The sequence below is a fragment of the Mycena indigotica genome, assembly GCF_014461135.1.
Source record: "Mycena indigotica strain 171206Taipei chromosome Unknown Mind.scaff0007, whole genome shotgun sequence".
In the NCBI taxonomy this organism is placed as follows: Eukaryota; Fungi; Basidiomycota; class Agaricomycetes; order Agaricales; family Mycenaceae; genus Mycena; species Mycena indigotica.
In genome coordinates, this window is record NW_023503006.1 from 4,475,465 (window position 1) to 4,488,841 (window position 13,377).

Here is a 13,377-nt window from a genome sequence, read left to right on the forward strand (position 1 = left end):
CCTTTTTCAAGCAGATAACGGGCTGCTCGGTGGCGCCTACATCGTGTTCACTGTTAGCAATCAACCTGGACTTGTTTTAGCAGAGCGCAAACCATCTGTATCGTCTGGCGTTGACCGTTGACGGGCACTTGTGCGAAGGGCCATGAAGTGGCAGATCTATCAGCGAATCATGGCCTACATACTTGCGGTCGCTTATTGTTGACCTTGAGCTCGACATTCGGTCCGTCAAGTCTGAGGGGCTGCCTACCTGTTTCGACGGCTCTTGTTTTCGTCCTTCCACCACGCTCTTTTCCTCATTCTTGCACGGTTTTGCTCTTCGCCTCTCTCTCGCTGACACACTCCGCTTCAACGTGATACACAACCTGGAACACCGATTTCGCAACATCAATCCTCGGTCATACTCTCGCTTGCGGTGTGCACTGCTCCACTTGAATCACCGAAGCGTTAGAGCTCATTATAGGGTTTTGGCAGGTTATATACTCGAAGCCCGTCCGTGATGCCTAGCATTTCTATTTCACCATCGCCCAGTTCTCCTTCGCCTTCATCGACCACTGCCCCTTCTTCTTCAACGACTCTCATTCAGATCGTCATCGCAGCTATTTGCGGTGTTTGTTTGTTGGCCCTCATCATGTTTATCATCTTTCGACGTCGACAAAACAAGAAGCAGAAGGGACCAGAAGTGCAGGCAGGAGAGATCGTTGCGCGGACACACCCTGCGGCCCTCATGATTACTTCTGCTGACGGGAAAGGCAATCCGAGATTTGGTGAGTTGTTGTTGTACCCATAGAGCATAAGTGCTAATGTTTTTTTGCGCAGTTCACACTCCTGGAACCAATATGCGGACTGCAATGCGAAAAGCAGACGGCAGTTGGGAGTTCTCTGACTCTCGTTCACCATTTACCCCCACAATAATCGCGGAACCCGAGCGACCAAGTAGCTCTTATTCTCGGTCGCCTTCTCCTAGTGGTGTTCAAGAAATGTTAATGCCACACACTGCCGCGACTGCTTCACCATGGGGGCCTCCAGTAACACCCCAAACCTCTGCTTCAAAAGCCTGGCGTGGTGTCTACTCACCCGCCCCATCGATAGCTGCTTCAACGTTCCTTCCCCCGGCATCCGCCGCTTCTTTATACTCACGCAACTCGTTGATATCATCCAACGAGTCTTTTGTCGATTTCGAGCAAGATGCCGCATCGTTATCCTCCAATCCATTCCGTTCGCCGAGACACAGTCCAAGGGCCAGCCCAACTCCACAACGACCGCCACGATCTCCCGCCACTTCTTCGCACACTTTCCTTGAGCCACCACCGCCGTCAACTCCTTCACGGCCAGTTGAGTCACGGGCTGCTAGAGAAATTCGTCTGGGATATGAAGCATTGGACAGAGCACGAGAACCAACAGCTTCACCACAACCATCGTCTTCAACGAGGCGGCCATTACCAGATCCTACAACGGCATCATTGTCCCCTGCCGCTCGTGCAAAGGAGGCAGAGAGTAGGGCGGCAAGGGCCATCAGGCAGGGCTATGAGAATGTGGATCGACATTCTGAATATGCTGAGCTTGACGAGCCTTTACCAGCCTACTGATTTGATGGACATTTTTCGGCCACCTCTAGTCTATTTATTCCCTTCGCGCGTACCACCAGCTGTACAAATAGATTGAAACCATGAGATCTTACCGTATTCAGAGAAATCCGACTGGCTCAGTAGCTGACCCGCCCGAGATCATCAACTGACATGAAACGGATGTGACTGCGTGTGACTGCGTGACTGGAATCGTCTTTGCTTGCCTCCTCATCCCAGCAGAGGTCGTCATTGTTGCTCGTCCTGCTCGCAGCCCGGACTCGTTTCTTCAACTAGACCGGCAGGCTCCGCTGGTCTTGTCTAGAAACTCCTCCAATCGACGATACCAGCCATCGTCGGTCCTTGTTGTTTCTAGCCGGGCCCTAGTCGGTCCATAACCCAGACTCGACGTCGTCTTCACATTCCAAAGCACACCTACGCCCACACCGCAGGCCAAAAAGACAGCTAGCGCGCCATTTTTGTCGTCGTTGATCACCCCAACCCAAATCTTATTGCATCAACCACTGCCCCCCGTATTCTCATTACATCATGAGTCTGCGACCACCTTCTACCAGCCCCTCCCCCTCCCCCGCTCCAGAGAATGGCCACAATAAGCTGTCGTCTCGCCAGTCGCTTGGCCCAGGCCCAGCGACACGTGGTGCTCCAGCCCTTGCCCCTGGCTCTCCTCGTTTGGCTGGCGGCGGAACGAGACCCACTAGCGAGCTTGTGGGCTCTGCGGGATTATATCAAACTCCTGAAGGCGAGTTGATTGTCCCTCTTGTACGACATCAATTTCTTAATGAACGACAGCTGAGGCCCTCGACCAATGGTTTGAGAACCTCCAAAATTACGAAGCAACCCTCGAAGACATGGCGGCAGCCTCGCTCGACGTCAACTTCAAAGAGGAGCTCAGTGCCATCGAGCAATGTCCGTATTCTTGATTGCTCTCATTTATAGCGCTTATCAATTAACTGTAGGGTTCAAAGTTCTTTCAGAAGCAGAGCGCACAGCCGCTCTTTACAGTCTTCTCCAACATTCGACACAAGTTCAGATTCGTTTTTTTCATTACCGTCCTCCAGCAAATGGCTCGGTCGGACCCTATGACAGCGCTTCTTAGTCCTGCTGTTGGCGGTATGTTAATAATTTGTCCAGCCAGTTCCGGACTCAGCGTCATATCAGGCTCTATGCAGCAGCAGATGGAGGCTAAACTCGCTAGTCTCAAGTCTCCTGGCCTTAAGTCTGGTCTCCCCGCTTCACCGACTGCACGCAATTTCAATCAAGCTACTCCGGGCAACCGCCAGTCACTCATCGAGACGCCTAACAATTATCTATCGCCCGATTCGGCCTCGCTCGGTCAAAGTGTCGATGCCGCTTCGACGTTGGCACAGCAGCGTGCTAAATTGAAGGCCTCGAATGTCGCTCATCGCATCTCGGCGCCAATCATGTCATCCACTGGTGACCGCAACACTTGGGGAGCGAGTGGACTGAGTCAAGTCGCAGAGAGCAATCGCGCTCCTTCGCCAACTACCCCTGGCGCTGAAGACAAAGGATCACGTCCAAAGAGTGCGGAGTTTATCAATCGTCCGGCCCCAGTCCAAGAGGCTACTGTGCCGGCCCACGCGTCAAGTGAGAGTTGGGCCAGCATGGTTACAACCCCTGCCATGCAAATGTTCGCGAAAACGGAGCCAAAGGAGGCCCCCAAGGTTGCTGAGTGGAAGGTTTGTCCTCCTTGCTGAGATTATTCTTAATGACAATGATCATGTTTTAGTCTCCAAGTGCTGCTGCTGCGGCCCCTGGTGTTCCTCGCATGGGTGATCCGACTATTCACCGTCGTGGCGCTCGTCCTCCTCAACAGCAAGACGATATGTATGACGACAACGGCAATTTCGTTCCCCGTGGAAACATGGGTCGTCCCGGCTGGCAAGGAGCAACCAGCCCTGCTTCAAACCGGTTTGGGAGCAGCGATGATGGAAGAGGAAGTAATAACGGACGCGGAAACACCCCTAATATGGGCATGAACGGTATGGGCGGTTTCGGGATGGGCGGCATGAACAGCGCCGGCGCAATGGGAGGCATGAATCCATTTGGGGTCAACATGAATATGTTGGCAATGGGGATCTCGCCTGAAACTCAGCTGCTTGCGGCTCAGATGGCTCAGGCTCAGATTGCGGCTGCTGGTGGCGCGTTTGGAATGGGAGGTATGGGAGGAATCGCGGGAGCTCCGTGGCTTGCTGGACCACATTCTGCTGGCATGGGAGGACGGATGATGCGTCCACCAAACAGCGCTCGTACTCCCAGAAGTGCGACAAGCAACACGAGCGGGATGGGAATCAACACTCCCAAAGGTGAAGACGATGTGGATCCAGCATTGCTCAATGACGTGCCTGCGTGGCTTCGCAGCCTGCGTTTGCACAAGTATACGCCCAACTTTGAAGGGATGCGTTGGCAGGATATGGTCATCATGGACGAGCCGGCATTGGAGGCAAAGGGTGTTGCGGCGCTTGGGGCTAGAAGAAAGATGCTCAAGACATTCGAGATTGTGCGCAAGAAGATGGGAATCGAAGGGGGACCGCCGATGACCACCGTTTGAAACTTCGAGACAAGTCGAGTTAGTCGCTGTCTTTTGAACGAGGACGGCCACGGATACCCTCTCGCTTAAAAACTACCACCACTCTTTTTCTCCCATTGCGTCTTCCTCTTTATCTATTCTCGATATATCTTTCTCCACCCCCAAGAACCCTCACTCTCCCTTTCTTTCTAAGTATATGTATGATGCCTACGATTGACGACTCGATTCCTTCCTCGCTGGTTATTGGTATGGTAGTTCTGCCGATTAGCTTTAACGTTGACTCCATGAACAATAATTATCTGCATTTCTGGAAAGGTTGGTGTTTGTTTGTTTGTTTGTAATATGGTACATGCCTCCATCCGAGAGCTACCGGACCTAGCACCTAATTGTAGGCGACCTGTCTCCCGTCTACAGATAAACCTCTACCACACAAGTAAACACTAACCTGAAGAATAATACATCATCTTCCACCTAATAAATTGTTCAAGTTGTTGTCACACCAAACTTGCACCAAACCATCTCCAATCCTTCGCCATCTTGAAAACAAATCGCGTAGTCGAAATTACTCGGTCCCAATTGTAAATCAGTCTCCTCAGTATGTGTCACCTTGCTTTGCAAGGTCCCTGGCCCGTCTATACTTGCCAATCATGATGATAGTTTGATCAAGCTGATTGCAAACAGCAACAAACTAACCCGAAGGCCAAAAAGCCCAAACCTCCGTAGAAAGCTCGGCGAAACTACGCACAGCCTCTGATGTCGGTCTTGATCGATGATCCGCTCGTAACCGTGATTTTCATTTTTTTTTTTTTTTTTTTGTTTCTGCATTTATATACCGCAACAAGTACACTAACTACTAAGACGCGGTGGCCGGGACGCCGGTTCCGTCTGGCCGCTCGGTGGTGGTGTGTGCCGGGTTTGGGATCAGAGCGGGTTATGGTGTAGCAGATGGCGAAGAAGGTGAGATGGCGGATGGGCTGTACGCAGCTGTGCAGTCCGGTTGCGCTGATGTCGTCGGGCCATAGAATATGGGCATGGATCATAAGCATAAGAGAATAAATAAGGTGTTTTTGGGGCTGGTTTGGCTTGGCCAGCGCTGAGCGCTACTTGTGTTCTTGCTCGTCGTCCGACTCGGGCGGGTCTGGTTCATTGTCGAAAGTGGGAAGGGTTGTTGGGGCTCGCGGCCGGCCAGTCTTGGTGAACGCGCCACTCCCGTGATTTTCATGTCCTCTTTTCCTCCTATGCACATAGGTTTACGCCTTCAGATGTGTGTGTGAGACTTTTGCAATTGCCAATATGGTTATCCACCCACTAGTCGATGGATATTCTGCCTCATATCATTTGTCCGCCAAAAAAAATGCTATTAGGGTATATAATTGTCTGTCTCCGTCTGCTCTCGATTCCCTCGGACGATTCCGTCGAGGAAGGCAACTTCGCGTAACGTCCGATGTATGCCTTCTGCCTTCCTGGCCACGAATTGCCCATGACAACGTCAACATCTACTCTACGCTCGGCCATGAGCTTCTTCACCTCCGAGTTTGGATCCTACCCCTTGGGATCATATAAACTAGCCTTTGTCGATGAGATGCCGATGAGGGATAACGAAATCAGTGGGAGTGGGACTCGTCCAGTCCGCATCACTCCCACTGATCAGTCCCAGTCCCACTGATCAGGCACTAAGCGAGTCTGATCAGTGGGATTGATGCCCTTGCGCTTGACATCGCGTGACGACGGAGATCAAGCCAAGCGCTGCGCAGCAGGCCTCCGCGGCGAGCGGCAGCCCGCGGCAGCGTGGGGTCCGGGGCGAAGCCCTGGTCGGGGTCCGGGGTGGAAAACCCCGGCCGTCGCGGCCGGCGCCGCAACCCAGTACAGAAAGGGAAGTTTGAGCCCGGGGATGTCGGAAAAAGCCAAGAAGGGGAGATAATGCTCCGCGCAGCGGGCCCCGCGGCGAGCGAAGCCCCCGGCAGGGTGGGTCCAGGGCAAGGCCCTGGTCGGGGTCCGGGGTGGAAAACCCCGGCCGCCGCGGCCGGCGCCGCAACCCGCTTGTCCGCGACAGGTCCGCTGATCAGTGGGACTCGTGAATGCGTCACGTTTGACGGCACGAATCCCACTGATGGGACGTGAATCAGTGGGACTGGGCACGAACAGTGGGATTGGGCCAGTCCCAGTCCCACTGATTTCGTATACACTCGATGCCGATGCAGAGATTCGCTAGCTCAACATTATCGCTTCTCACTGTAGACTTGCTGTATAGCGAGGATGCTATCGAGCAGGCTCTGGAAACTCGACACCCTTTGGCGCACACTTTGGTTTGCCACAAAAAAGCGTAGTCCATGGGCCTGTTATTTTACTTATTATGTAGAAGAATACAAAGGTTGAAAAGAACTCGGCGGGAACTAAAGCGAGATTTCAAAGCAAGGTCCGGGACGGCTGTGGCCGACCCCTAGTCATCTAGGAACCCTGCTAAACTCGCAGGTAGATTGTACGAGTAATTTTCTCTCAAAGCGCCGCGTCCCACAGCTCCAGTCGCGTCATGGCACCACTGTCGCTGGATCTGCACATACCAGAAAAACATGCTGTGGAGTTTCCTGGGCCTCACCACATCTTCGACACATTCTTCTTTCGTTCGGAACCACCGAATCATCCGAATGAACACCCCGAAATCCGTGACTCCATAGCAACCAAAGAATGAGGGCTTGTCGATGTTCCCCACCCGATGTAAATAATGGCGGCGGGTCAGATGCATGAACTGAGAAGGGGTATCTTCCCAAGGCCCCAGCCGATGATGCAGAAGGTACAGTGAGGCACGCGCCTGTTCAAGTGCAGTCAGAAATTGCTTACAACTTGAACCTCTCCTTAGTTCCCGAATCATCATGTCGCACACAGACGGTGACAGGTGTTGGAGCGAACGCAGGCGAGGCATAGGCCAGGGAAAAGATCGCAATACATAGGCCAAATCACCCAACCATGGAGAGAAGTCACTGTTCTGTCTTGGGCCGAAGCGCATCGTGATACTGACATGGTCAAAGCGAGAACAAGAACATAACATAAACCGTAGGCCTAAGCGTCATGACAGGTAGGGTATTTAGGAAGAACAGAACTGAAGAAGACTTTTTCACCGAGCGCGAATCCAGAATGCCCAGGAAAGTGACAACTACCCACGCCACTCATAGCAACTTTGCACAAAGTAACAACAAAGAAGGCCTGACTACGACCACCACGCCCGTCGAATTTCTTGGTTTTGCAAACTTGCAACGCGTCCCAGAGCCATATTTTACCGACTACGTGAACAAATACTTGCCCCCAAGCCCAGCTAAAGCTAGCAACATGGAGAGGACAGAGCGCGAGGTTGTATTGCTTGCTGGGCGGATGGTTGTTGCTGCGAAAGGGAAGGCGAGGGAGCAGGGGACAGAGGTAGACAGGGAGGGGGTGGTCCCGGTGTTGCCTGAGCATGCTGCGCGGTGGGTGGTGCGAAAGGACAAGAGTGGCGAACAGTGGACAGATGAAGAGGAGGATCGCGAGCTCCAGTTTCGCTATCGGATGCCAACCGAATACGACCACCAGCAAGTCCACCCCGTATTTCTGATGGAATCCCTGCAAGCACCCGAAGACGATTATTCGGACGGTGAAGAGAGCCGGCCACAGCGACTCCGCGACTTCCCGCCACTGGACTTGACGAGTTTCGACCAAGGCGATATAGGAAGAATGTTCACGGCCCTCCAAGCAGAAACTTTACGCGCACAACGCGCTGTAAAAGAGGCAGAGTCGGCGATGAAGAATGCATTGTATGCTTTCGAAGGCACAAAGGCTGAGCTTGCAGCTGAGAAGGAATGTTGGGAGGACTTCTGGGACGGTGTAGCCAGAGTATCGGGACGTGAATTCGCGGAGAATCTCAAAGAAAAAATTGGTATCCGGACGAGAGACGAGATTCCCCAAGACGAGGTGCCTGCGATCCAGGAAATAGAAGAAGAGTATGTGGACAGTTTTCAATTCCCTTATGCTAAACTTGTTTTCAGGGACCTTCCAGATGGTTTTAGATGGACTGCGAAGGGGGAGAAGCCGTTCTATAGTACCATTGATATGGCGCCAAGCGCTGGTCCGGCCAAGGTTTCGATTTGGACTCCTCCACTGAAACGTCGGCGGTACCAGACAGTTGCGGAGTCCGACGTAGAAGCAGATCGTTCAGAGACTGGCGGAGAAGGTATGGATGTTGTGCGTGAGTTGGTGTGAGTGTCCTTTCCCTCCGAGCAAAGCGGCTTGGGGACTGACTCTCAGGCAGAGCGCGTCGAAAAGCGAAGAAAGCGAAACCGGGTGAGAGGAAGGGATCACTGGCAAGGGTTTTGGGAATATCCGCGCCGAGTCGGAGACGCCAGACTGCTGGCAATCATTCCACTGGTGATTCTGAACGCTCAAGTCAAATGAAACGCGTCCCAGTCGGTGCCGGTGGTCGTTCATCCAGTCAAATGGGAAGCTTGAAGCGTATTCTTCGCCCCACGTCGTTGTAAAGCGGCCCAAAGAGCTAAATGTAACATGCAAGACTTGGTTGATTGGGAGACGATATGTGTATGGAAGTGCAGAGCAAGCTGGACATTGACACGTGACATGACCTACTTAACTTGCCCTCAACCATATGTCGCGTTTGCCTCTTCAACCAACCTCCATACCATCGACGATTCAAACATACTCTCTGAATCTCGCTTCCACTCTGTTATAAAAATTGGATCCTCTGACCTATAATTCTGTTGACACAAGTTACACAACCACTCATACTTCTCTGAGTGAGTGGCAAGACGAGAACTTGAATCCTCAAAAGCGATTGCCAGTGGTGCCAATGATAATCCACCCTCCTCACGTTCATGATTATTTCAAATCATTTGAAGCAAGTGGGCTCAAGTTCTCCTCCAGCTCGGACTTGAATTGACTTTCCAACTTGTGAGTCACATCGTCGCTGACCAGCACTAGTGGCGCTATCTTCAAGATCACTGGAACGTCCATCGCACGGGTTGAGCTTGTCGCAACGGGGTTTTTTCTTTTTCAGAAACTGTAATCTACTCAAACGAGAACCACAGTCACCTTCCATCAGGTGACCAATCATTCTTGCCAGTGGTTCATGTGCATTAATATTGGGAGACACGTCGGACACTCGCAGGACAGCTTACTGCAAGGCATATCAGTTAGATTTCGCTGAGAAGAGCCTCCCCTGCACCTAAGATTAACCCAAACTTGAACCAGACGCCATCCGGACAGGCTCTCGCCGAAAACTTCTCAGTGTCCCTGAAGGTCCCTGATCACTTCCTCGGTCAAGTTCGTCCCGGATCTGGGCACTACAGTTGCATAGACGACTCATGGCTCGTCACCGCTAATACCTGGGCCGTCGTGACTGGCACAACCTTTCCAATTTGTGTTATGAGTCTATCTTTGCTGAGATGCATATGAATTTGAACGGACAAAATTCTGCAACATTGAGCATGGATGAGAGTTCAGGCATAGATGGCAACTTTTCGTGCTTGCTTTGAAGCCGGCTTCATGAGGCTTATCGTTGTGCCATTACTTATCAACCCATCGTATGTGACGGGACGTGACAACGGAATTCGGCACAGTCGGTTACCGCGATGTGTGTCTTCAACCATTCCTTCGTTCCTCGATGACCTCTCGCACTTCAACTAAAATACACGTCCCCCACCCTCTATCCCCTGCATGCCCGATTACCGGTATCCTTGAGCAGCTTGATGATGGTGATGCAGCCCAAGGTCGACCAATAGCTTTGGTTTATATCCTGCTCTCCTGTCTCCTGTTGGTCCTAATTTGGTTCAATAGATTCTTCACGGCGCGATGGGGTATGGCCTGACTACACTGCCTATCTCATTCTTCTTACATGCTTTAGACACAAAGACTATCTGTTCCAACGGCGCCTCGCTCAGCGTTTACCGCTTGATTCCTTCAGATTCGATTTTCGGTTCGTGGTCTTCTCCTCCGCAGTTGTTCATAATGATGATGTGGGAACAGAGGGAACCACGAAACACCTGGCGACTGGCATTATGGGTCATTCCAAAGTGACGTTGATGACCTTTTCGCTGTGGGGAGGTTCCTTGAATCCAAGGGCTACATCATCACTGCCGTCGTTGGACATTCAAGGGGTTCAATTGTTGGTCAGCGTTGGATATGTACGGCGCCTGAAGCGCGCAACGTCACCACTTTTGTGAATGCTTCAGCAAGATACAGAATGGTCCGTCTTTATATGGGACCAAGGCACAGAGAACTGACCATCGATAGGCAAAGCTGTTAGGTGGGTTGCTCTCCCTATCACCGAATCGCCACGCTCAATAACAATAGAGAATGTCAACGTCATTAAGCATTGGCAGCCAGGATTTGAGAAGGATGGCTATTATGACTGGACCGCCACAGTAGCCCGGAAACCCTTTACCACCCGAATTCGACCGAGGGACTTGGAGGAGTTCGTCAAATGGGACACCTCTTACATCTGGGATCAGTTCCCCGCCCGAATTCACGTTCTGACGATTCACGGACTATCGGATGAGACCGTTCCTCCGTGTGTGGCTGTCCTTCTCATCCGAAAAGATTCTAACCATCGACTGTTTCAGCTTTGATGCTTTGATTTACGCGCGTGCTCTCGGCGCACGGTCACCGGGAACCCACACGCTACACATGCTGGAAAACGCTGACCACAACTTTACTGGGCGTCAGGACGAAATCGTTGGCTACATTCTTGAGTGGTGGGATTTGCAGGCACGCGGAGATATCACAACTTCGGGACTTTGGATGACCGGATTGAAAAATAAACTCTAGAGTTAGTGCGTTGCCACGTTGCTCGTTGCTTCATTGCATCTCAAGGCTCTCTAGTGGCGTTTCATAGAATAACCTACATATTGAATGAATACGAGCCCGTCTCGAGCGGGGTTTTGTTCGCGCTCGGCGTCAATCGCACCGCTTTCCACTATTGACTGCGCGCTTCTTAGATCCACGATTTCCCGGTGACAGTGCTTCCTAGCTCGGAGAATGCCCTTTTGTGGCCAGCAGCGTGAAAGGTTGGAGTGTGTGCTATTCCGCCGGACTTGGCCAAGTAAGTCCCACTCAGCTTTCTTGAACTCTTTTCCCTTTATCTAACCATGGCAGACATTCGTTACGGTTGTTGGCAACCTCAGTTTAATTGGCACTATGCCGACATTCCTAACTGATAATGACATGCAGGTAATAGTGCTATTTGACAAGCAAGAAGTAAACTAACTAATTCTACAATAGATAGGTAGGTACTTTGTGCCTTTACAAGACAATGAGGGGAGGATATAGCGATGATACAGTAGGGCTGGTGGGCATAGTAGCATGGGTACGTCCATATTCGCTTCCGTTGATCTGCGATGACAAGAAAGATTAATTTACAAATTAGGACAAGGATTTGCTGCCAAAGCTGTGCTGTCCGTGCCTGCGATCGAGATTGGCGATTGACTCGCGTGCTCGATGCCCAGAGGCAGAGAAGAAGAGTGGTTGTCGAAGGTGTATTAGGAGACGGGCAAATAGTGAGTGCCTCTCGTCGTCCGTGTATTATGGTGTTAATGGTGATTAGCGTGGTCGAAGCGACAACGCGCTGGAGTAGGCTAGGCACAATTTCAAGTTGTTGTCGCCATAGACGTTTAGAAGAACGTCGCGCCAATAGCCGAAGCTCCCCCCTTGACTCCCTGTGAGCCCTGGCTGGACGAGGATGGTTTGCCGTTGGTAGATGGAGCAGGCATAATCAGCAAAAAAGTGGGTGTTTGGGGAGAGAATGTGGGTTGGTTGATGGAGAGGAGGGGGTAGAGCTCGATGCTCTGCCACCCGACGCGGGTCCGCTCTTTATACATCTCGGAAGGCCACGGCCAAATTTGGTGACTCGATATAGGATGGTCTTGTCACGGCACGCTGCTGTAATGCCTAAAGGCATGACTCGTCATAAACATCTCACAGTTGTTAGCCAGCCACGTTTCGTATTCGGGAGGGAAACCAAGGACGGCGGGTTGACAGCATCTGATCTGCCCTCACAAATCATTTTGTTTCAAGAACAACGACATGGAAGTATCGGCCGTTGACTGCACAGCAAACGGACAGCCCCACGGGCGTAGCGCCTGTGCGAAGCCTTTTTTCTAGTCGGTTTTCAGGGCAGCTACGATCTTTTAAAATCGGACTTGAACGCTTGTGAACGTTGCAAAGAGACTCTGGGCTCCCCGTCGGGAAATAGATTATTAACCCCAACTTAAACGGAAACGTTTGCAGATAATACATATGCACTGGCTTGAAGCTTCCGTTGTCGTTCTACGGCAAGAAATTCTCCCGTTTTCTTGGGGTTATTTTGGCTCCATAAAATCGGAGCCTTGAGGCTGGAAAGGCGAGCACTGCATTCGCCTAGATAATAGAACAAGACTTGGGAGAATTCTACTGGAGCAAACCTCGGTAAACGGGCGGATAGAAGCTAGCTGGGGAATTAGCAGGCTTGTCCCTGGACCTCCGTACCCCCGCTAGTCACCGCAATCGAATTCCCCGAGTGTCTGTCATTCAACATATAATCATAGCGGGATGGCACACGATAGACACCATAATGAAAAGCCTGTCAGATGCATTTTTAGGATTGGCCGTCGTCAGGATTGGCGTGGACCGACGAGGAAGCATCCATCATTTAGTTCGCCCTCATAGCGGTAGCTTGGTCTAATCTAGAATCCATGAACTTTCCCCTCGATGGACGGGAGGCTTGGTTGCTGTCATACGACGCCAATGAATCCCTCCAACCGCGAGTCAAAGTCAGGAAACCGACGGGCTGACTCGGAGTTACTTCTTCCACTGTCTATGACTACTCGGGCGTGAAAAAAAGCACCCCAGTACCCACGATATGGCGCATCCACAGACCGCGTCCCAAAAAAGGTTTGTCAGCTACCAACGAGAAACTCGGGATGCACTCACGGAAGATGAACCGTGGATATGCGTGAACAACGGAACCTCGAGGCCCTCCAGCCTTGTTCAGTTTGGCATTAACCACGGCGATGGCGGGGGCTAGATAGCGATAGCGTCGAGCGGGCCTGCTGGCCCGGGTCATGTGGTCATGTTAACTGCCTCGGACAGACAGTAGGCGGAGAAGAATGACTGCGGCGATCAGGCAGCCAATCGATACGTGCGCGGACTCAGGTCTGTGAAGACAGGCCGGCCGGGATCACGCTGGAACCCCGGTAACCCTCCACGAACGGAAAATTGTGTCGAGGGGAACTT

General features: G+C 51.9%; 3 protein-coding genes across 3 annotated transcripts; all 3 read left to right on the forward strand.

Moving 5' to 3' along the window:
- Positions 1–496: 496 nt before the first annotated feature.
- On the forward strand, positions 497–1,586 carry MIND_00896600 (uncharacterized protein; the record flags this gene model as incomplete). Its single annotated transcript, XM_037365612.1, has 2 exons — positions 497–764; positions 817–1,586. 2 exons carry the CDS (start codon positions 497–499, stop codon positions 1,584–1,586), a joined length of 1,038 nt encoding a protein of 345 aa, XP_037218854.1.
- A 525-nt stretch (positions 1,587–2,111) lies between these two features.
- MIND_00896700 (SAM domain-containing protein) lies at positions 2,112–4,152 on the forward strand (the record flags this gene model as incomplete). Its single annotated transcript, XM_037365613.1, has 4 exons — positions 2,112–2,489; positions 2,540–2,693; positions 2,742–3,280; positions 3,331–4,152. The coding sequence occupies 4 exons, from the start codon at positions 2,112–2,114 to the stop codon at positions 4,150–4,152; spliced, it is 1,893 nt and encodes a 630-aa protein (XP_037218855.1).
- A 5,569-nt stretch (positions 4,153–9,721) lies between these two features.
- MIND_00896800 (Peptidase-S9 domain-containing protein) lies at positions 9,722–10,935 on the forward strand (the record flags this gene model as incomplete). The annotated part of the gene is made up of 7 exons (XM_037365614.1): positions 9,722–9,895; positions 9,946–9,965; positions 10,013–10,084; positions 10,135–10,354; positions 10,402–10,414; positions 10,462–10,678; positions 10,731–10,935. Exons 1-7 carry the CDS (start codon positions 9,773–9,775, stop codon positions 10,933–10,935), a joined length of 870 nt encoding a protein of 289 aa, XP_037218856.1. The 5' UTR covers positions 9,722–9,772.
- Between the last annotated feature and the right edge of the window lie 2,442 nt (positions 10,936–13,377).